Here is a 24816-nt window from a genome sequence, read left to right as displayed (position 1 = left end):
AACTTTGTGAAAATGACACTCAAGATGAGAACAGTAGTCTGAAGAATCCAAATAATATGAATAGTTTTCTCTTGATTCGGAAAGTTTAAGCACAGCTCAACAGATCACTTTATTTTTCTTTTTTCAATGCCGTCTTTTTATAATGGTCCAACAATGTCGGTTCATTAGCAAATAATTCTACAATCACATTCAGATGCAAATTCAAATTGGGAATAAAAATATTGAAGCGTATTAAGAAAGTAACAGGGTTGCCCATGTGTTATAATTTATATGACAATAACGTACGTTATCATAAGTAAACAAAAAAAAACGTTGTCCAAGTGAAGACGGTGATTAATCTGGTTCCTAAATCCAATCCCAACTAAACCAGTAAAATTTTAAAATGAATTATTCCTAAAATCATTTTTAAATATATTTCGAAAATTGACATTCGTTTTGTTGATTTATAGAATAGGTAACAATTTTTTTTTTTTCCAAGACCGAATATTGTTTTACAAAGAATCAAATTTCTAGAATTTTAAAGAGACTTTTAAAGACGATTTAGCTGACAATGATAATCATTATTACAGAAGAAAGTAATTTCTCTTAATTGTATTGATCCTGACAGACATTTACTATTTCAAACTCTTGCTTTTTTTTTTCTTTTGTCCTTTAGTCCTCATATTCCACGAGCAATTTTTCTAGATGAGAAAGCGATCCACCTGATACTTATTGTTGGCTACTTTTGATATTGACATTTATTTTTAGCTCCTTACCTCAAGTGGCTCCATGCCTTGTCTGGAGTGATTTCCATAAAAAAAAAAAGAAAAAAAGGAATATTAGAAATAAATTTTACAGATTGATGTAGAAAGCACTAGAATTTCTACAAGTTCTGCTATTATTAATATTAATTAGTTGGTTTTAGCTTTGGTCACCTCGATCTTATTTCAACTTTTTTTTCTTTTTTTTTTTTTTATTAATCTCATAATAAAATCTTAAATATTTCAGCAGATTAATCATAAATCGTATAAATTTATTTTTTGCAATTATTTTTTAATTCAGCTAAGTTTTTTTTTTTTTTTTTTTTTTTTTTTAAATTTAAATTACATCAATATCTAATCTGTTTAGGTAATTTGTCTCAAATATATTACTTCATTAGCAAAAAAAATCGTTTTTGTGGTAGATTTGCTGGTGCTTGTTTAGAATTCAACCTAATTAAAAAAAAAAAAAAAAAAATACAGGAAAATCTTTATGATGTATATACTGGTCTCAGAACAAATATCATGCTCCAAAAATTACGTAAATTTAATATATTTTTTTATTTTTTTAAACTAAGAAAATTAAAGCGACACAAATCCGCCATGTGTTAGAAATCAAGGGCAACAACTGAATTCGACTACTGAGATTTTGTTTGAATCAGTCTTGTAATGGCTATGAAATATTATTAATCACTAAAAATCATAAAATTTGATTTTCTTAGCTAAAAAAAAATACTTGATTAATGTTTTTTTTTTGTTTTTTTTTAATTCTGGATAAGAACCGATTTTTCTTTTGTGAGTAACATGTGCAATTTATAAATAAAAAAAAAAAAAAAAAAGAAATCCATATTTTAAAAATCTCATTATTTTGTAAGCCACTAGGAAGTACCTCCACTTTCTAGTAAAGTAGCTAAACCTATTTTTTTTTTAATCATTGTGGTCTTTTAAGTTTAGTCATTTGTTTTATGTACACCTTCTAATTTTAATATCTCAGTTCTCATGTTTAGCTGTTGCTTCCCAGGATTAAGTAAATATGTTGGCGATAGATAAAAATATTATTTATGTACTTTTTGTTGACAAATACAAATGCTAAACAATTCCTCAACCATTCAACATAAACTATTTTAAGTTCTTTATGTCAATATATTTCTCCAATATTATTTAATTGGAATTCATTATTGAGATGAGTATTATTTATTTATTTATTTATTGCGGACTATTATCCTCATCTTTCTTAGTTTTTATTTCACATGACGAAGGGCAGAGGAATAGTTGGCCGAAACATCGTGAAACAACAACTAAGAAAGATGAGGATAATAGTCCGCAATAAATAAATAATACTCATTAAACATTATTCTGTTAGGTTTGAAGGACAATTTTTTTTTAAAGAATTCCAAGGGGGAGACAATTCAAGGAATTGTTTCACATAAGGTATTATTAAAGCAAAACAAACACTAAATTAACAATAACACAACATAAAACATTTTATGGAATTAGTTTTTAGCTTCTATAAAATACTTGTAATTTCAAAATAAATTACAACAGCCATTTTTTTTTTTTTTTTTTTATGATTTAAAAAAGCGTTTTGAAAACTTATTTATTTGCTCCCCCACCAAAGCAAATTAGGCACAAGGCCGTTTTTAATGTGGGGTAAAAACCAACTCCCCTAAAAGTAGGCAAAAAGAGGGCACTGGTTACCAAAAATAATAATTGTCCCAGTATAGAGGGTTTCCCCTCCATTGACTGGTACAAATTATGTTAAGGGCAGCATCTGCAGAACAGATACTACACTTTGATCCTGGCCCGAAGGCCAGGAACAACAGGGAGTATTTATTTGCTCCCCCACCGAGCAAATTAGGCACAAGGCCAATTTTTAAAGTGAGGAGTGAAGAGGAAATGAGGACCAGCTCCCCGGGGAGCTGGATAGTGACAATTGGTATGAAGGGTTGCCCCTACATTGACCAAGGTCTTATATGTGGGGTCGCCCCCACATATGGTCTTTGCTTGCAGTATCTGTTGGAACAGATACTACACTTTGATCCCGGCCCGAAGGCCAAGAACAACAGAAAAGGGCAAGCCTCTTTTCTATTTGAAAACTTATGACTTTTTTAGTGAACATTTTAATGAATAGTTTTTCTATGGAAAAAAAATTCTGAAATGAATGAAAACGGTATTATATAAAAAGATGTATATAAAAAAAAAAAAAAAAAAAAAAAAAAAAAAAAAAAACGAAATTGGTACTAAATCCAAATTATCATTAAAAGACAACTTGAATTGTCTCTGCTTAGAATTCTTCAAAACAGAAAAAAAATGTATTCGTTAATGTACCTATTTACAATGCCTCCCCATAGGACAGTTAGACACCAGGGTCGTTTTTTTAACGTGGAGAAAAGGTACAAAAATAAAAAAAAAATCGTCTCAGTCCATTGAAAGAGAACAAGAAATGGAAGTGCAGCATCTGAAGAACAGATACTACATTTTGATCTTGGCCAAGTAAATTGAATTTCAAATGAAACCAATGGTGTGTACTGAATTGTTATGTCACAGTAATGAAAATATCCAAAAGTTATCAATGAAAAGTTTTTCAAAGACAATTAGCAAAAATGAAGTCTTGCTAAATTGGTCAAAGATTTTCAGTTTTCAGAAAATATTTACCTCCCTTTTGTTACAATTACAACTTTTTTTGTAAAACTGTTTTCATTAATAATTAATTTTCTACCTTATCGCTTTTCGTAATTTTTGGATATCTTCATTGCTGCAATATGACGATTCAGTAGATATTGATTTCACTTGAAATTCAATTTTTAAATTCTGCTACAATAACGAAGAACCAAAAAATGCCCCCCCCCCAACCTAAAATGCACAAGCACTCACTATTCTATTCAAAATGGCATCAATAATTGTAGGATTAAGACTTCATTGTCATATTCTGTTTTGCAAACTAACATGTATTGGGTGGCTTTTTCAAATTTTTTAATTTTTGAAAATTTTGAAGTATTAGTGTATTATTATTTCTGATGTTATCACATTCGATTGTTCTCGTCTCATTATTCATCATGTTCGGTTAAACGTCCGTTTTATGAGCTGGCATGTGTTGGACGGCTTCTTGAAATATTTTTTTGAAATCTAGTGTAAATTTTAAAATATCAACATTTTTATTTATTGATCTTATTCGCATATAGAGATTGCAAAAAGAATTTAACAAAAAATACTGAAAAAAATTACACAACGAATGTGGCACAAGGCCAAATCGGGGGAGGTGGGACGGTTGTTGTGCATCATCCTTTTGGTCTATTCTCTTAAATGAGTTGCGATTACCACATTCACACTATGGACAATTCTACTTAAAGTTGTCCACAAGGTTCTGACAGTTTTTATGTTTACAAAAAAATATACATACAATTTCAGTTGGGGGCAAGGGTTTCTACTAAAAAGCAGGCAGTATTTACAGCAAAAGATATCTTATTCCAGTAACTTCTCTCCAAGGATTGCAAGGTTGTGGAACTCTCTTCCTGTTCACTGTTTTTCTCCTACCTACATCTTGATCTTTATAAGACTAAGGTCAATAAGCATCTCCTGTCTTTGCAGTAATCATCTTTCATTCTTGTTATCTTCTTACATCAAGTGGCTTCATGCCTTGTCTCGAGTGATTTCCATAAAAATACCAAAAAAAGAAAATGCTAGGTAGTTAGTAAGACCCCCCCTCTCCAAGATATTTTTGATGTCATTACATTGGATTATTTGGACGATTGCCCTCGTTATGTTCATCATGTTTGGTTTAACGTCCATTTTTTTTTTTTTTTTTTTTTTTTTTTACATGATAGCACTGGGTTGAATGGCTATAAGTAACCTATCCTTGGTCAGTGTTCTCTCTGGCTTCACAAGCGGTTGTCCTCTGTCCAATGCCTCATATTAACTGAAATATTGGGACAGAGGACACTCAACGTTTCAACCAAGATGAGCTGGAAAAATAAAATGCTTACTTACTGGTGTCAGTGAACTACTCTGCAGTGTTGGGATTAACATTGTTTTTCTTTTTCTTTTTCAAAACGTAAAATAAAAAGTCTTGCGAAATTTCTTATTGCACAATATTTATTAGGTTGGTGCAAAAATAATGTCGTTTTTGATGTTTAACTATCTATAAAAACTACATTCTGCGCCAACCTAACATTTTTTTAAAGTTTATTTTTGTTTCTCCCAAGATTGATACAAGCAAAATTGTTTAATTGCATTTTACTTTGTTTATATATATATATATATATATATATATATAAAGAGCAAATAGTTAATAAAACATGTTAAAAAACACTTTGAAAAAGAGTTAAAAAAACATATTCAATCTGAAAAGGACTTTCCTTCTCATCAGAGGGCAGAAATTAACAAAATTCGGGATCGGATTTTGCATACAGAAGTATTTGAGGAAACTGTAAGTAAGTCAAAGATCTTACTTGATAACAAAAAGTGAAGTAGAGGGAATATGGTGAAGAAAAAGTTTTCATGTAAATTTTATAAATATATATAAATATAAGGTGCCTTCAATAAGTTTCCAGACTTTTCGTATAGGCACTTTTATTGATAGTACACACATGAAACTCTAGTCCCCTTCAAAATAATATCCTCTGACTGCAATGCACTTGTACTGTTCCAACAACTTCTGGAAGGCCTCTTGTGTAAGTATGTCAATGACGCTCCTCACAGCCGCTTTCATTTTCTCAATTGTCTCATAATGACAGCCTCTAAGGTTTTCCTTGAGTTTTGGGAATAACCAAAAATCACAAGGAGTAAGGTCTGGTTGGTTGTTTTTGTTTTACGGCATATCAACCATTTTCGGGTTATTTAATGCCGAATCCAAAGAGTTTGAAGAAAAAATTTTTAATAGAATATATTTGTTGTTTTCAAGTCGGTTTCTATTTAACCCATAGTTGGAACCCTAACAGGTACTACCACTCCGGGTCAGAGTGAACCTGGGAGCAATGGTAATTAAAGGGTGGCTCCACACTCCCCAAAGCCCACAAGCTGGGGACTCACCACTGGATATAGTTTAAGGTCATATCCAGGACCCCCATTGAGGGACTTTTACCCTCTGCAGGGGGGCAGTCGGTGTATTCTAATGACCCACCGACAGGGCCGAGTAAGGTCTGGAGAGGATAAGGAATTGTCTTGATGCCCATCTTGTTCAAATAGTCTGAGGACCCTTGGAACAAACTTTGCGTAGGTAGGATTACTGCAAAAAAAAAGCACATATTTTCACAAACGTAAAAATACACTTGTTGGTATGATTTTAGTTTTGTTGGTTTAAAATCAATAAATATTTATCATTATAGCATTATTATTGGTAATACAAATTGAAGTTTGAAACAAAAACAAATAAAAACAATAAAAAAGAATCGTTTTTGGCATTAGAAAATGCATATAAATCTTTCTTATTTAAAGAGTTTTATTTTTTCGATTCCTGATTCCGATTAATCATCCCATTATTTATTTATATATATATATATATATATATATATATATATATATCCATCCATGTTTTCGTTCAGCCAAAGGGTACCCTTTAGGGGCAGTAGCATGTGTAATTGTGAAGCAAGGGTTGCACAATCTCCAACCACACCTCTCCTGAATCGGCACTGTTTGAGTCCAGTGGTAAGGAGAAGACCAAGATGACTGGAAACAATGCCGAGATAAGCAGAGAGCACATACAGCACCTGAAAGTCCCAAATGGTCACCCATTTAGTACTAACCAGGCTCAACATTGCTTTAACTCCGGTGATCCAGTGGGAACCGGTGTGTCAACGTGATTATGTCATATATATATATATATATATATTATATAAAGCCGAGTCAAATGTCAACAAAATTAAGTCAAACTGTATACAAATTTGTGGTTAGAAACAAGCTGAAGGCAATTTCGTAAATTACAGTTTACTGATCTTTTCTTTCAACAAGACAATGGACGTCGTTACAAGCAATTAAGGTTTACTCGAAAGACTCATAATTAATTGAGTTACAAGAAAATAAGTGTTTCTTGAAAAAGCAAAGCAAAAAGAAGAATCATAAAGTTGAACACTAATTATAAGTCAGAATTTTTTTTCTCGGCAAATAAAACTAATTATAAATTCAATTTTTTATCTGCAAAGAATAAAAATAAATTTCAAAAATTGAATCACAATGAAAATACAACTACAATCGTAAACGTTTAGATTGTGAACTTCTCAGAAATTTCTTTGATCATTTGTTGGATCGAAGAAAATTTGGTGCCTGTGTAGAGTGGAGATCTTAAATCAATGCATTTCAGGTGAAAACATTATGTACTTGCATGTTATGGCGAAAATAGTATAAATTCCAAAAATTATGAAAAATGATCCAGTAAAAGATGTGCTAGATGTATTTTTAACAAAACAATAAAAAAAAAAAAATCATAATTATTTTTTAGTTTAAAAAAAAATGGTGAACCCTTAATTTAACTTAAGGAAGATAAGTCAGTTTGTCATACTGAATTGGTCGCACAACTTTTCTACATTAAAATATATTTTAAAATAAGTCCTATTTTTACTAGTCGTTATTTTTCTACTGAATCATTGCCCGTAAATTTTCGAATCTACACTAATTTCAACATGACACGTAAGTATGTAGTAATGTTTTCACATGAAATGCATTAGTTTAAAAGATCACCAATCTATACAATGTGGAGATTTTATGCCACACAACTAAAAGAATCATGAAAGCTTAAGAATTTGCAATTAGAATTACTCACCTTAAATGTTCCATCATCCAAGTGCCCATAATTGCAAAATGATTGAGAGTTTAGCAGATTTCTTTTACTAGAAAGCTGAAAAGTTCAGTTAAGATTTTGGTGGATTGGTTTACCATCCTTGAGTGAAGTTTCCAAATAAATAAAAATAAATATGTTTTTCTAGACTGAAAGAAGGGAGGGAGTATGAATCTTGATGAGTAACAATTAGTGATCGGATAATTCTAATATTTTACTTGATTCCAATACAATTCCAGATTCCGATTCTTTATAAATCACTAAATATTTAACTATAAAATTATTTTTCCAATTACCATAACATAAAATGTGCAGATATTTTCTCAAACATAAAAATACTCTTGTGTGGGGATTAGCTACTGATTTTAGTTTTACTGATAGTCTACAAATCAATATTTTTTATTTTATCATGATTACCAGCGATGGAAGATTTTACTATAAACAAAATCAAATTAAAAAAAAAAAAAAAGATAATCAAAAGAATCGTTTTTGGCATCGGAAAATAAGCACACAATTTTTGGATTCTGATACCTGTAAAATTTCTGATTTTCCCGATTCCGATTAATCATGCCAACACTAATCACAATTTAATCATTGCCGCAAGTTGAGTAAAGAATAAGGTAGAGATATGTTTTCCAAACAGTATTAACAGCATAAATCCATAATAGCGGAGGGCTTTGAGTTCATTTTATGCCTTCTGCTAAAATATCATGTAGGAACAATTTTTCCCTAAATTGGATTTTTATCTGATGCAAATGACTGCATATTGTTATAGCAAAGATTATTCTGGAACTATATCCATATATCAGATTCGTCTGACATGATGGACTGTGTGTTGACACGCTGAAGCATTTTACTGGAACCGAGAAATAACGTAATTCAAGTTCATGCCTTTTATTTAAATCGTGTTTGAAATAATCCTCACACTTTATTTCGTCTGAATAAAGAAAGAAAAAGGGGTTTTCATGGAACTCCCATAATGTCACAGTGAGGTTCTATTTGCAAATTCCAACAACAAGCCCTCAAAATCTGAGTACTTGAAGGAATAGGCATCTATAGGCTTTTAGTACTTACATAATCAGTCCTGGAAATGGTTTAAGATTTGAAAGGCGTGAAAAAGCTGTAAAAAGGCAGATGACACTAAGCGTGTGAAGAGTTAGCTTGAACTGAGTGTCAAGGACGCATCCTTGACTGGTATAATTAGGTGTCAAAAAGATTTTTGACATTCAATTATTTTAATCCTCATCGATTTGGGTTGGAGAGTAGAAAAATAAAGAAATAAGTTATTTGAAAATTATTTCAATTTTATTAAATTGACAAAAGCTTTAAAAAGTTAAAATTTATCAAAAAATGTCTGAAATACTTCATAAACTGAACTGAAATTTTCAAGGTTTCGAGAACATCATTTTCAGTACTTCTTGAATTTTGGGGAATTAAAAAAATGTTCAAAGTATTCTGAGTATTTAATTTAATTTTTTTTTTTTACATTGAAAATGAATGTATAGTTAATTAATACTCCTTATTCAAAAAAAAAAAAAAAAAAAAAAAAATTAGCAGGCCACCCGGTCATAAAATACGCTTAAATATGATAGTTTGATTAATGCAGATTTTGTATTTATTATATTATATTGGAAGTTAAAAAAAAAAAAAATGACTCATGTGCCACCACCAAGAATCGAAACCAAAACGTTTAGCTTACAATTTACTTTTTCCTTTGACGTTAATGCTTGAGCTATGAAGACATGTTTGCTGCAAAGCTAAAAATTAAAACATGAACCAATTACACATGTATATTTGTAATGCTTCAGCTGGCAAAAAAAATTCTATTTTACTAAATTTTCACACTTTTGCACTGATTTTCCCTGGCTAAAACCAAAATATAAAGTTTCACATAACTTAACTAAAGATGATCATCCCATAAGAAAATCGAAAAAATAGGGAATTAATTAAAATGAATGTTTAAAAGAATATGCAAATTAGCTAGATCTTTTGAAGATGAATGCAATTCCACGACTAGTATTTTCTTTTGAAATAAATAAAATAAAAGGTTTTTAATATGAATACCAATACACAAAAATAAATCAATTTTATAAGAGTATAGATTTAATCCTTTGGAATAGCGAATGAAGGTAAATAATCTGCTGACATCACACCAGTGAATAAAAATATATTACATAAAACTGTTTGAGGTAAGAAGAGATTTTATTCTCAAGTGTACAAAAAAAAAAAAAAAACATAAAAAGGCAGACGATAAGGGTCAAAAGGCAGCCGGAAAGGGTAAATAACGCCGTTAGTTATCTCCCTTGATCGATAAGTGGTCAATTCAATACTGAAAGTGGCTTAAATAAGTTTCCAGACTTTTTTTGCATGGGCACTTTTATTGATAGTACACACATGAAACTCTAGTCCCCTTCAAAGTAATCTCCTCCGGCTGCAATGCACTTGTACCATTCCAACAACTTCTGGAAGGCCTCATGGAAATTCTTTTGTGTGAGCATGTCAATAACACTCGTCACAGCCTCTTTCATCTCCTCAATTGTCTCATAACGACAGCCTCTAAGGTTTTCCTTGAGTTTTGGGAATAACCAAAAATCACAGGGAGCAAGGTCTGGACTATAGAGGGATTGAGGAACTGTCTTGATGGCCATCTTGGTCAAATAGTCTGTCACAAGGATGAAGTTATGTACTGGTGCAGTGTCCTGGTCGAAATGCTACTGACCAGATTTGAAGAGTGCTGGCCTCTTCCAACGGAATCTCTTTCTAAACTTCCTTTAAACAACGTAGTATTCCTTGTTGACTGTCTGTCCAGTGGGAACTCAGTGCATGTAGATCATGCCCGTGCTGTCAAAAAAAAAAGGGATCATCATCAGTTTCTGGGTGGATTTGCTCTGGCCTTCTTGGGTTTGGGAGAGCCAGCATACTTCCATTGAGAACTCTATCTCAGGGTTTCTGGGTCATAGCAGTAGATTCAGCTTTCATCACAGGTCACTAGAGCATCAATAATTGCGGGATCTGAATTGATTATCTCAACAATCTCCCTACTGTCATAACAACATCTTTCTTTCTGAACTTCTCGAAGCACCTTTGCGACAAACTGTGTGCAAATCTTTGCATCTTCAGTTCCTCACAAATAATTGTGTGTACAGTTCTCACACTGACATCAGACTGCACATTTAGACATCTATAGACACACAAGAGTCCTTATCCATTAAATTCTTTATTTGGCACATCAACTCTAGCGTCTTGAATTCCTTACTCCTCCCACACTTCTCATAATCCCTCATAGACTCCCTGCCTTCCTTGAATCTCTTATGCCACTCAAAAGCTGATGTACGATTCATGCAAGATGGTTCAAAAACAGTCTGAAGCATTCCATGTTTCTGTGGCACTTTTTCAAGTTTAAAACAGAATTTTATTGCATATCGTTCTTCTAAAGTGTCTTCACGTTCAGATTGTATTTTTGAAATTCACCAGCTGTGACAATCAAGCTTTAGTAGGATGTATTCCAATTCCTATTGTAGCTGTTCATTTGAACCTGAAATCATAAAAATTGGTTAGTCATCTCATAAGATGTATAGCAATAACATACTGAGTTTTCAAGAGTTTACGACAATTTTTTGAAGGCATCCCATATCTCTATCATTATTTTCATGGCAAGTGCTCGATTGAACTTAAATCTATTGTCCACTCCTCCCCTGCAAAACTTTCACAACAAACACTCGACTAGCTACAACCACTGTCAACAATTTTCCCCACTCTCTATCTGTGCCACTACCTGGGAAATTAAGGAAATCCAGAATCACAAATCTCAAGAAATAAATTGATTGTAAAGATATTTTTTACCCAAAATATTGAGCCTTTATTCATGATCAAAAGAAAATGGGGGAGGGGGGCTCACTGATTTCTTTCCTTTGTCGTGAGGTGTATGCATGTCTTTATTGAGGGGTTTCAAGTCTTTGGATTTAATTTACAATTTAGTAAAAAAATGAAATAGCTAACTCATGTACAGATAAACCGAATTGCATTATAGTGGAATCTAATTTCCTATGAAACAAGTTTCTTTTTCTAAAACAGTCCATCTATGGAACTCTGTATCGGGAGGCTGCTTTTCAGCTGTCTACAACATTGTTGTCTTCAAGTCCAATGTATAAAAGTTCTTGTTGAGTTGTCCTCTTAAATAATCTAATTCTATACAACTACCAATTAGTATGCTGTTGTCTCACTGACCACCTTACACTCATTAACCCTTATTTTCGAATGACCTTTGAGCCTTGATAAGCAGTGATTCCCTTGTAACAAAAAAAGGTTGAAGATGACAATGAACCCTTGTGATTTAAGGTAAGCTTCATTGTTAAATTTTTCAAGGTTACTCCAGAAAGACAAGGTACATTTAATAAAATTTTTTACAAACTTTGTTATCAAAATTTATGTTTAAAAAAAAAACCCAAAAAACAGGCTCCTTCAGTCTTTTACAGACAATGGATACTCACGAAGGAGTGGCTGTGAGTAAAAGTTTTGTGGCAGGAGATGCACAATCTCCAATCACATTTTTCCAGAGTTGACATTGTTAAATACCAGTGGCAAGAATTCCCAAATGGTCACCCATCTGGTGCTAATCAGGCTCAACATTGCTTAACTTCAATGATCTGACAAGAACTGGTGTGTCAACATGATTATGCAGTATACTCTAAGCAATTATGACTATTAAAAATAAATTACCTGCTCAATTTTTAGCAGGTCAGTTATTTATATAAGTTTTTATGTAAAACTTAAGAACAAGTAAGCGGGCTCTTTAGTCTTGGTGGGCAATCACCTAAAAATAGGATCTCGATAAAAAACAGTAGCCCTTATCACCTCACGGAACTGGCATCAGAAAGGGAATCTGGCTTATAAAAATCTTTTTTTTTTTAATTACATTCACCCCAAACAAGGCACAGTGCCACTTTGATGTAAGAGGCTAATATCAGGGACAGGAGTTGCAGGGATACTATGTAAGGAGTTGAGCAGCAAGATATTTGTTCATATTACACTTGAACTTATGCATATCAGTTGTACAGTTGGGGATGCAGGAAACTGGAAGGGACTTCCAAAGTCTAGCAGTTCTAGGAAAGAAACAATTATAGTAGAAGGCTTTCTTACATGTAGGGATCTCTACTGTGTAGGGGTGGGACTTTGCTGCTTGTCAGGTTTGTTGGGGGTATTTACATCGAGGGGGTACAAGGGCTAGTAGTTCGTTGGAGCATCCACCATTAAAGGAAATAATTTCCAAAGAAACCTGACCAGAGGTAAGTTTGGAAGTCAATTTCCTAAAAGCTGTCCAACACATGCCAGCATGTAAAAACGGACTTTAAACTGATGATGATGATTTGTTGTTGAGCATCATTCATTCATTTCACATGAATCAAATAATTATTGTTGGCGTTCATTTCTCTGCTATCCTTCTAATTAGGATTCTTTCTAGAAAGACATATACTTATAACTAGGGCTAGGACAACAGCATATTCTTTTCATTGTTTTGACTCTTGAGTGTGTATCTGTTTATATCATATATGCTTTTATACAGAGTGATGTGATTCTCGGTTGATTAACTGTGTCGAATATATACTCGAGAGTCAAAACATCGAAAAGAATATTCTGTTGTCATAGCCCTACTTATAATAAGGACCACATGAAGGTTGCCAACATCATAAGTGAAAGTGTTTCTGTGGAACAAACTGGATTCGAACTTGAGCCACCATCACCTCCCTGATGATGATGATGATGATGATGATGATGGCATCCAGGGTCGTAATTTCTGTGAATTCCATTGATTAAAAAATGAAAACTAAACAATCTTAATAATGTAATTTGAAATGTTCCCGTTTGTTTTGGCAATCCGATAAAAAATAATCATGCTTCAGCTTTTACTATCTATGCCTAAAACTAAAATTCAATGAGCAGAGCTTTTTCCCCAGAACTACTCATCTGTGGAACACAATACCATGGAGTTGCTTCCCAGCTAACTATAACATGGCCGTTTTCAAGTTTCATGTAAACAAGTTCTCGATGAGCCGTCCTCTAAAATAAATGAACTCCTCTTCAATTTCTACCATCATCAATCATCACAGTGTTGTCTCACCTGACACTCATTAACATTGATCCTTCAGTGGCTTGATAAACGGTGACCCTATAGTACACACACAAAAAAAAAAAAAAGATGAGGTAGAAACATCTAAGTACAACGTTGGGTAACAAACTAACCCACATGAAATGGTGACATTATTAAAATACATAAAATTAGTCATTTCTCCCTCCCCCACCTCTCTTTTTAACATCAAATGCCACTCAGTCAACAACAATGAAAGAAATGTGAGAAGAAGGTCTAATCAACACTTCTCTTCCATCGTTTTCTTTGATGATGAATATCGAAAACATTATTTGTTATTAAATTAGTGGGTAGTAGTATTGTGATATTCTCAGCGCCCCCACTCCATAAGTGTTGGAAAGTTAAGGAGAAAGAGAAAAAGAACCATGACAAGAGGAAAAAGTTTCTTGGTAGAACAAACGTATAGGAAATGAGGTTAGTAGAAAGACCACGGATAGGAAGTTGTTCACCAATGCACACAAAAGAAAGCTGAGGAAGGGTTGTGAATCAAGGTATGGCAGTGAACACAAACAAAAGGACCTGAGATATATTTAGAGTTAGTTTGCAGGCACTTTGAGATGTGGTGATGAGTTTTATGTCAGTAACAGCTTGCAAACTGTTTAAATTGAAGACAGTCGAAGGCAGATCATGTCTCGGAGGAGATGGGGAAATGAAATAATTAAACAACTGACAAACACAGTCTCGACAGTAGAGGTAGATGTGGACCTTAGCGTCTAGAGGGTCGAATGGTGTCACACACATACCTAGAGTGTAACTAATATTTACAGAACATGTTAGTGTTTTTTTTTGTATGGCTTTATTTTATTTTTTATACTTGTGCACTCATATGCACCTCCCTTGGCATCCGCTAATGTGAGAGACAACAACATGGACAGAAAAGAAGATGAAGGAGAAAAAGCCATTGGGTTAGCAATGCTGTTAAACAGAGGACCATGTAGTGTCACAGTATTAGGACTTCTGCCTTTATTTATAAAAAATAATAAAAAAAAAAAAAATGAATACTGATTTTTTTTTTGCTTTTAACAACACTGGCCAATATTACCATGAACAACTGATGAAACAGTTCTCATACAGAGCTTATAGCAAAAATACTATCAGTCACAAAAGTACGGGTAGGGATGAGAATGATTTTACTTTATATATAAGATGATTTCAAGTAAAATTTTGAGGTATTTTTTTTTACTGCAGTTAACAGAATAAAAATGGATCTTACAAAGCGAAGATAAGTTACATTTCTATCTACCTAGATAAGTTTTTTGTTTTAACTTATTTTAAAGCGTTTTTTTTTTAGTTCAAAATAAATCCACTCTGTTTAGTTAGAAAATAGAATGAAAAACTAAACATGGCTGTCATAAGCATTGTCGGAGTACCTAAAATGCACAAAAATTAGAAACTGAAAAAAAAAAATATTGGTAGAAATACATCAAATAAACGTCAATAATTGTACAAAAATGTAATGTTTTACCGGTATTTTATTTAATTTTCGATTTTTGTACTATTATTAAGGGTCTTAATGCAATGCTTATAGCAGCCATGTTTTTTTCCTGTTCTAATTAAACAGAGTTGACATTATGCTTGTTTCAAACCAAAAAACACTTTAAAATATTCATATTATTTGGATTCATCGGACTACTGTTCTCATCTTGAGTGTGATTTTCACATCACACTAAAGATGAGAACAGTAGTCCGATGAATCAAAATAATATAACCAATCCTCATCTCCAAAATTCAGAAACGACTTTAAAATATGTTTAAACACAAAAAAACTTACCCAAGTAGGTAGAAGAGTAATTTATCTTGCCTTTGGTAACATTTATTTGTTGCATATTTGTTTTTTGTTTGTTTGTTTTGTTTGTTTTTTTTTACCCATTTTTTATTATTAATAAGGAGTACCATGTTTTCGTTCTGTCAGCCATAAATGGGTAGAAGTTCTAAGTAATTTGTAATTGTATTTTGGGTATCAACCCCCAGAACAGTGTAACTTTTACAATTGAATTTTATCAAAGATTCTATCCACTGTGCCATGGATCCTTGCAGAGGTTACATTGACCAAAACTGTAAAAATAGATGAGAACAGTAGTCCGAAAAATCAAAATAATATGTAACCTGACAGTAGTTTAAGTTTTTTTTTGTTTTTTTTTTAGGTTTATTCATTATCAGTTTGGCTTTATGACATGTTTTGCCCATTTCACTTAATGAACCCATTGGTGTGGCCACAGAATCTGCTTCCACATTTTTGTCACTGTCATCTGATTTTGATTATAAAAAGGGACTCTCTGATGATGTGGTAAATCTCATACATTCTGATTTGAAAAAAAAAGAAAAAAAATTTTAACAGAAGAGAAAAAGTTTTTTTTTTTAATCTTGTTTTTATTTCGTTTTTTTTTTCAACAACTTGGAGTAAAATCTTTAACAAAAACATTTTCTTGACCAACAAATAAGAAACAAATAAGAAAGGCTTCTAGAATCCTGCTTTCACAGATTGAAAACAATTTCTTTCATAATAAACACAAACACTTTGGAAAATTGTAAAAAGTTATTTAAAAAAAAAAAAAAAAAAAAAAGAGGGGTAAATTTTTTTTTATCGAGTGATAAAACAACCTTTTTTTTTCTTGAGAGAATTTATCAAATTGTAAATGACTTAAATTTTATTTTTGATTTTCATGTTTAAAACTTGGCCCAGATGAATGGCCAACTTTAGCACTATGTCATGGACATTTTATTATTTATTTATTTATATATGTGATATAGTTTGCTTGAAGCATTGTGTGTATTATGTATATAATAGGGATATAGAATGCTATCATATTGAAAGAAGTAATATTATGTCAGTCTACTTATTGCATTGTGATAGCTTTCTATGACCTCTCTCTCTCATATATATATATATATATATATATATATATAGATAGATAGATAGATATAGATATATGGTGATTGGTAAGTCACTCCTTATTTTAAAAATCTTGTTATTTATTTGCTAATCATATTTTTTACAAAAACTGAATATAGCAATCAGCATAATGAGATTTTATTTAAAAAGGGAAAAAAGTCACTTGGTGTGAAATTGATTTTTCATACAAGATGGTGCTCCTCCACAGTTTGCTACTCTTGTTTGTGAAAATGGATGAATGAAAACTTTCTTGGTAGATGGTTAGGTCAATGTGGTCCACGTGAATGGCCAGCTAGAAGCCCTGATTTAACATCAGGTATTGGGTGGTGGTGGAGGGGGGGTAAAAGAACGAATTTGTTCTAAGAAACCAGTGACTTTAGAAGAACTTGAAGGACAACTATGAGACGTGATTTCTGCTATTCTACAAGAGTTCCTTGGAAAATCAATTGTTGCGATTCCCGAGCAGCTTGAAAAATTAAAAGTGAATGATGTTGGATATACTGAATTTAAAATAAAATATCACTTTATGTATGTTGTTTGCATTCATTTTTTTTTTTTTTTGTGAAAAATATGATTTATAAATAAATTACAAGATGTTTAAAATAGGGAGTGACTTTTCAATCACCCTATAATTTGTAGAACACACACACAGACACACACACACACACACACACACACATGCCGTAGTTATGCAGCATTCATTCTTTCAACCATTTTTCATTGAATAAGAAAGAGATTCTGAGTCTATGAGACATACTGATCATTCTTCCCAATTGCCAGCAAACTTACGCAAAACAATTATAAAAGTCAAAAACATAGGAGGTACAAATTAGGAGAAATCCTTCTAACACCGAATGAAAAAGAATATTTGAATTGGAGTAGATTGCGTGATATCATTTAGTTCTAATTATACACGGATGTGATCACAAAGTCTGAAAGTATTACGAGTCATTATAGGGTGTGTAAAAAAAAAAAGAACACAAAGTTATAAGTAATCGTGTAAAGGTTGTTTTAATTGGATGTAAATTGCTTTAAAGATTTTTTTATATTTTGATACGTGAAAAATTGCTAATGATTTTAAGTGTCGTTTACTAGCAAGACCCGTGTTCCAACATTGCCTGGGAAATTAGAGAAATCCAGAATTACAAATCTCAAGAAGTAAATTGATTGAAAAGATTTTTTTTTACTCAAAATATTGAGCCTTTACTCATGATTAAAAGAAAATGGGGGGGGGGGGGGTCACTGATTTCTTTCCTTTGTCATGGGGTGCATGCATGTCTTTATTGAGGGGTTTCAGTCTTTGGATTTAATTTACAATTTAGCAAAAGAATGAAATGGCTGACTGATGTATGAATGAACCAAATAGCATTATGGTGGAATCTAATTTCATAATGCAATTAATGTGTGTGTGTGTGGGGGGTATTCAATGACTTTGCTGTGGTATGCTTGTATGTGTGTATTTTTTTTTGTTTTGTCTTTTGAGAAGATGAGAGTCACAATCCCAAAAAGAGTTTTTCCAACTCTTTTCTCTCAAAACACTAATTTTCTATTCATGATCTAAAAAAAAATGTGTAAATAGAAAATGGAATAATAAAATGAACGTTGTCATTGAATTAGAAAAGAATAACAAATAGTGAATTAATGACGTGTCATTTTGAAAAATAAATATGCAAATTAGTTTGCCGGTGTACTCGCATACACATGATCAGTATACTACAAGATTGAAGTTCTGTTTTGCATATGAGATTGGGATTTAAATCTCACTGTCAGTGCAATAAGCTTCCCAACATTACAAATGCAGATTAGAATTTGTCTACTTTTATAGTGCTTGTGTATATTATCAATGTGATGGCTTATAACAATTTGGTCTGATAAATAGCATGTAAGTCTTGTGATGCGTATTTGATCGGATCACATGCATATGGTTTTTGAGAAATAAAGTTCCCAACAACATAAGTTTTGTAAAATGTTTCTCTTCTTTCGTTCATCGTGCGTTCAAATTCACGTACATTCGTTCAAATTCTGTAATGAATAACCAACAGATCTAACTGACACAGATCCGAATTTGTATGTGATCCATTGATTAATTAGGATTTATTGAAGATATATCACAATTCAAACCCTTTAAGATCAAAACAAGAAGTTTGAAAATTATTTCTCGATTAAACATATTCAACAACACTGGAGTTGTGATACGCCGAAACAGCCGTATTCAGTCATTCATTATAGTCAACAAACATCTATTGTTTTTATTTTACTCTTGTTCGTTCCAAACAAGACCTATTGAGATATCACAATTCAAACCCCTTAAAATCGAAACAGGAAGTTTGAGAATTATTTCCCGATTAAACATATTCAATGGCACTGAAGAGCCATGATATGCAGAAACAGCTGTCCATCTTAATTTTTTTTTTTTTTCCTTATCTTAAACTCTGATTAGTGAATGTAAGAATTTCGTAAAGAATGATCAAGAGATTTGATAACACAGAATATCTATCTTATTCAACGAAAAAAATACACAAACGCACGGTCAGGTTTTCAATATCAGTTGTAGGTGCCAGCAAAAATTATATTAATCTGCTTAGCACCATCTTTCACAATCAATCTTTACATGTTCAAATGTTTCAAATATTAAAAAAAAAAAAAAAAAAAAAAAAATGACCACACTCCCAAAAATTCTTTCACTCGCAAAAACAAAAGATGTGGGGGTGGGGTTGGGATCACTTTTTCTTCATTGCTATTTAATTTTTTCTTTAGTATTTAAAAAAAAATGTTTAGAGGCCGAACATGCGGGCTGTTTGATCTCTGATCAAGGGAAGAAATACAGCAGCTTATTATATAAATTAACATTAGTGAATAGAAAAATGTTAATCCCTTAAATAATGTTTGTTAATGTAAAAAAAAGGGGGGGGGCGAGGTTGAAGGATCAGTGTAGTAGACGTGGAATGACAGTAAATGGTATGATGGGACTGTTTGATTCCAGATCCATTGCAAATTGGATACAGTCACTTGCGGCTTCATATTGACCGAGACAATGCAGTACTTTGCCTAGGCAGTACCTGTAAAGAGAAAATCAATAAATAAACAAGTCTTCAATAGTATATATTTCTTTCTTTCTTTTTTTTTTTCTCATATACACATTTTGCAATCTTGAAACTTGAAATAATAACCAAACTACAAAAAATAGCAATGATTATTTGTTGAATCATATTTGCTCGTTTGTATGGTTTTACTTTGACAACATCATTTTATGCCAAAATCACATGCACAATTGTTTGTGTAGATTGGTGACCTTTTAAACCAACACATTTCAGGTGAAAACATTATTACATACTTATGTGTCATGTCAAAATTTGTATAAATTTCAAAACTTACGAAAAATGATCTAGTAGATGATGTGCTAGATGTACTTTTAACAAAACAATCATCCACAATTACATTCAGAGAAAAAAATGGCGATACAGATTTATTTAGTCAAAATTATTGATTGCAGTTACCTCCCCCTGGATCTTGTGAACTCTCCAACATTAAAACGTGATAAAATTCTATATTGCTAAACTCGATCATTTTTATTTTTACTTGTAATTATTCTTCTACTGGGTCATTTTTTGTACTTTTTGCAATTTACACTAATTTCGACATGATATATAAGTGTAATTATAACAGACACTATGTTTGTCTGTGTGTCTCCATATTTTCAAACTATCTCTTCTGAAACTAAAAGTCGTAGAGTGGTGCTAGGAGCCTTAAATGATTGGATTTTTCATGGGCCGTTCTTTTATAGGTCTTTAGCAAGTTAAAATAGTTTTTAAAGGGTCAAAAAAAAGGTAAAAATTGAAAAAATCGTTATATATTTTGTACATTAATCTTGGTTTATTTTCAATCAGTTTATATGCGTGTCGCGTCAGTACAGTGGTAACGTCACCAGCTATAAATGCTACAGTTTTGCTTTCAGTTTCGTTTCTAGCTGATGGCATCCAAATACTTTTGAAATCACAACTCTATAATAGAACCTACAAAATCTGGACAAATTAAAATATCATATTTTACTATATTTTACAACCGGGCAAAGCCAGGCGCTATCCCCCCCCCCCCGCTAGTACATGATAACTTTTTCACCTGAAACGCGTTCATTTAAAAGATAACTAATCTACACAAGCACCTGCAAATTTTTTTTTTAACTTAACTCATCAAAAATACATTTATATAGTGGTGATGGGACAGTTCCAATATTTTTCTTCTGATTTCGAATTAATTATCGATAATGATTCTTTTAAAATCTCTAAATATTGAGTTATAGAGTTGTTATTTTTTTTTCTATTTTTAGATTACCATAAAAAACGATTATAATATGTACATATATTTTCGCAAACATAAAAGATACATTGATATTAAGATTCTTCAGACTACTGTTTTCATTTTGAGTTCAAATTACACTCAAGATGAGAAAGTAGTTGGAAGAATACGCATAATCAATCCTCATCTAAAAAATTCAGAACCAAAATAAAAAATAAGCTTGAGGATGGAGGTGATGTACAGATTTTAGTATTACTTGGAACTTTGAAAACAAATATTTATCACGTCATCATTACTAAAAACGATGGAAAATTAAGTTTTCAACAAAAATAACAAAACAATTAAAAAGAATCGTTCTTGGCATCAGGAAATAGGCACAAATTTTTCCGATTCCAATACTCCCTAAAAGTTCCATTTTTTTTAATTACAATTAATCGTCCCAACACTATTAGATAATACATAGGATTATGTACATTCGTCAAAATGCACGGAGAGAAATGATATGAGAATGATACAATGAATGTAGAATGTGAATTTTAAAGACGAGCTTAGATCTGACGACCTCAGAGGAAAATTAAGTCATGACAGTATAGAGAGATGCGTGCAAAAGAGTAGACTTTTATGGTATGGCCATGTTGAAAGAATGAATAAAAATTATTGGGTTAGTGGATGTAGAGCAGCCAAGGTAGCTGTTAAAATGGGGTCTTTTTTATTTCTTTCTTAATGAATCATCTATATATATAAAAGCGAAAATGTATGTTTGTATGTATGTATGTATGTATGTATGTATGTGTGTGTGTGTGTCCGCTAAAAACTTTTGACAGACACAACAAAAGTTCACAAACTTGGTATCATATGGAAGCTCCATCCTTCGCTCGAAAAATATCGTCAGATGACGTCATGACCTGATTTACTTTAAATAGTTGAAGAACTGACTAAATTTCATATACGTCGTGTTAGCTCAGTTGGTTAGGGCGTTGGTTCATTATCTAAACGTTTTGGGTTTGAATCGTGGTGTGAGATGTCTTCTTTTTTTTCGATTTTTTAAATTTAAATATTGAACCAGTGTTATTTAAGCCATTTTTCACGTAACGTTCGTTTTTCTGTTTTTTTTTTTTTTTACTTCACTTATTCTTAGGTTTTCATTAACACCCCCGACCGACCAAACACACCCAAAAACACCCGGGTACCCACCGATTTTTTTAATTTTAATATCGAAACAGCCATTTTTCACGTGTTTTTTGGGGGGGGTTTTAACGTTCGTTTTTCTGTTTTCTTTTTTGTTTTTTCGATTTTTACATTTAACATCGTTCGTTTGCCAGATTGGGCAACAGTATACCATCTTAGGATATAAATGACTCTTAAAAAAGCAAATGATTGCGTCATGAATATAGACTGTAAAGAAAAGATGACCATGTTGTAGCCTGCAGGGAATCAGTCCATTGATAATGTTTTCCACAAATGGGAAGTTTGGGGGAAAAAAAAACTGTTCATTAAAATCTCATTCCACACAGACGAAGAAAGGAAAAGAAGAGTTCTCTCTACGAATGCTTTACAAAGAGGAATCAGAGATCAGAGCTCAGTCAAGCATCCACTATGAAAATAACGACATAGTAGGAGAAAGACTAATAGCCCTCTTCTCAAAGAAATGAACTCTAAGGAACAAAAGAGATCATTCCCCACCAGATTTCAGGGTCAATTTTGTACTCTGTTACGGCAAGAAAGATTGTTCTGTGTGCCACCTCCCCATATAGGGAAGCAGCACTGTATTAGGATGTATCTCGCCCTTATATAGGTAGGGGATTCAGGAATCAGGTACTTTATGGAACAGTAGAATGATCTGATCATTTTCCGTCAACCTTAGCAACAGATAATCATGAAAATAATTTTATAAGAGTTTTAGAGATGTAGAACAGTTGAGATAGCAGGGTTGACTAGCAGGAAAAGGCCAAGGAAAACATGGGCGGAATTGATAAAGATGGAGCTGGGAGAAAGAGAAATGGCCTGGTTAAAAAACAGGTTAGTTTAGTCAATTTCTAAAAGCCATCCAACACATGTAAAGTAGACGTTAAATTGATTTTTTTTTTTCACTTGAAACAAGGTTTATTGCCATTGAAGAGTGAAGAGAAGAGTAGAGTGGCAACTTGCTTGTGGAGTTGATCAGCAAGATGTTTTCTCCCTTTACATTTAAATTTCTGCATGATGATACAGTCAGGAAAACAGAGAGTAGGGAAGAAATTCCATAATGAGGATAATTGAACATTTTCACTATTCTTTAGACATTAATTTTTGTTTATTCTCATTAGAAAATCTTTTATAGATTTCATCATTTTCTCTCGTGATAAAAAGAAAATATCAAAATCTCAGCAAATAATTAAAATGTATTATATCGCACAAAAAAAGAACAACAAGATAGAGAAAATGTTGATAACTACTTTATAAAGTAGTGGAACAAAAACAAGACATATTTACAAATAGTAGGTGTTAGTACAAGTCCATGTTAATGGAATATGTACCCTCCTACGTGCTCTGTGTACCTTCTTTTTATATCACTGACTAATCAGAAGTCATAAGGTATGAACCATGTCACAGTTCTAACACACTCCATGTTCAATGTTTTTGTATATCTAGGACTGACTCTTGACAATACTTTTGAAATGATTTAGAGCAACCTTTCCTGCCTTGACAGAGTGTTACATTTGAACATGGACTCAACATTGTGTATAAAAGTATAGCAAAGAAACAAAGAAAAAGAAATTCGATACAATTTATTGGCTTTTCAATTATAGGACAAAAACTTATGACAGTCATCTGAGGCTTTTGTCATAATGTAATCAACTGACATTGACCATAGTGTTCCAAAATAGCAGAAAAGGTGAGAGTATCCCCCATCAGCTCCCATGGAAAAAGAAAAAGAAGAGGAATGCCTCCAAAAACACGTTTGTCTTCCTTACAGACACATGCCAAGAGAAAGATTTTATCAGCTTCTTTTATTATGCCAACTTCCCGTTCATGATGTCATTTCCTTAACATGTCAACTCAAATTTCTAATCTAGATTTCTAGCAGAAATTTCCGTTTTCTACTTTTTTATTTTTGTTTTTATAACTGCTATATCACACAAAAAATAATTAGACAGAGAAAATGTAAATAACTAGTTTATCAAGTAGTGGAGCAAGAACAAGACATATTTACAAAAAAGTAGGTGTTAGCTACAAGTTCATGTTAATGGAACATGCACTCTCTTGCATGCTCGGTGTACTTTCTTTTATATCTCTGGGTAAGCGGAAGTCATATGGTATGAACCACATCACAACATGTTGAATACTCCTTATCAAAAAGACCATGAAATAACAATTTGTGAAAAAAAAAAAAAAAAAAAAAACAATTTTCTTTTGATTTTATCCTCAAGTGAGGTTGCTGTCATGGAGTTGATCTCCTCTCAGTAAATGCGTTTAGGGACGATAGAAGTGTGTGCCCGACCCTGTTGCTGGTGTAAGACACCCATTTACAGTTTTCACACAGGTTGCTGCTAATTCGGCCTTATCTCACGTAGGTTGTCACAAGCACTTTTGTTCACAAGCAGCCATCCCAACCTTTTATGCTCCCCACCTCCATCATTTCTGACTTCTTTTCATATATTCTCATTCATTTTGTAGGTTTTATTTTCTGATCATGAGTCATCAGTTTTGTCATAACTGGTTGGAATTTGAACAACACTTAAAATGATGATTGCAAGTAAAAGTGATGAGGAAAAATGTTTTAAAGTTTTTGGGGTTTTTTTATGAATAAACGTTAATTAAAAAAAAAAAAAAATTTTTTAATTTGAAAATATTTTTTATATAACTTGAATTATTCAGACCACTGCTCTCATCTTTTCGTAATTTTTTGGCTGATATAACTTAAATGGGCATCTTCTCAAACTTGAGAATGCTTATGTAAAACTCTGGAACTGATATGGAAGCTTTAAAGATTCTA

General features: G+C 32.3%; 1 protein-coding gene across 1 annotated transcript in view; it reads right to left on the bottom strand.

Moving 5' to 3' along the window:
• Positions 1–18948: 18948 nt before the first annotated feature.
• Positions 18949–24816, bottom strand: part of LOC145293874 (tetratricopeptide repeat protein 7B-like) — a 197870-nt gene continuing 192002 nt past the window's right edge. The window contains exon 20 of the mRNA XM_080140624.1: positions 18949–19603. Coding sequence (XP_079996750.1) covers positions 19471–19603 — 133 coding nt within the window. The 3' untranslated portion in view covers positions 18949–19470. The remainder of the gene's footprint in view (positions 19604–24816) is intronic.

This window comes from Euprymna scolopes, chromosome 15, assembly GCF_053919585.1.
Source record: "Euprymna scolopes isolate OS-2025 chromosome 15, ASM5391958v1, whole genome shotgun sequence".
Classification (NCBI taxonomy): Eukaryota; Metazoa; Mollusca; class Cephalopoda; order Sepiida; family Sepiolidae; genus Euprymna; species Euprymna scolopes.
Note: the sequence above shows the minus strand (reverse complement) of the source record. Positions and strands in the feature narration are given on the sequence as shown.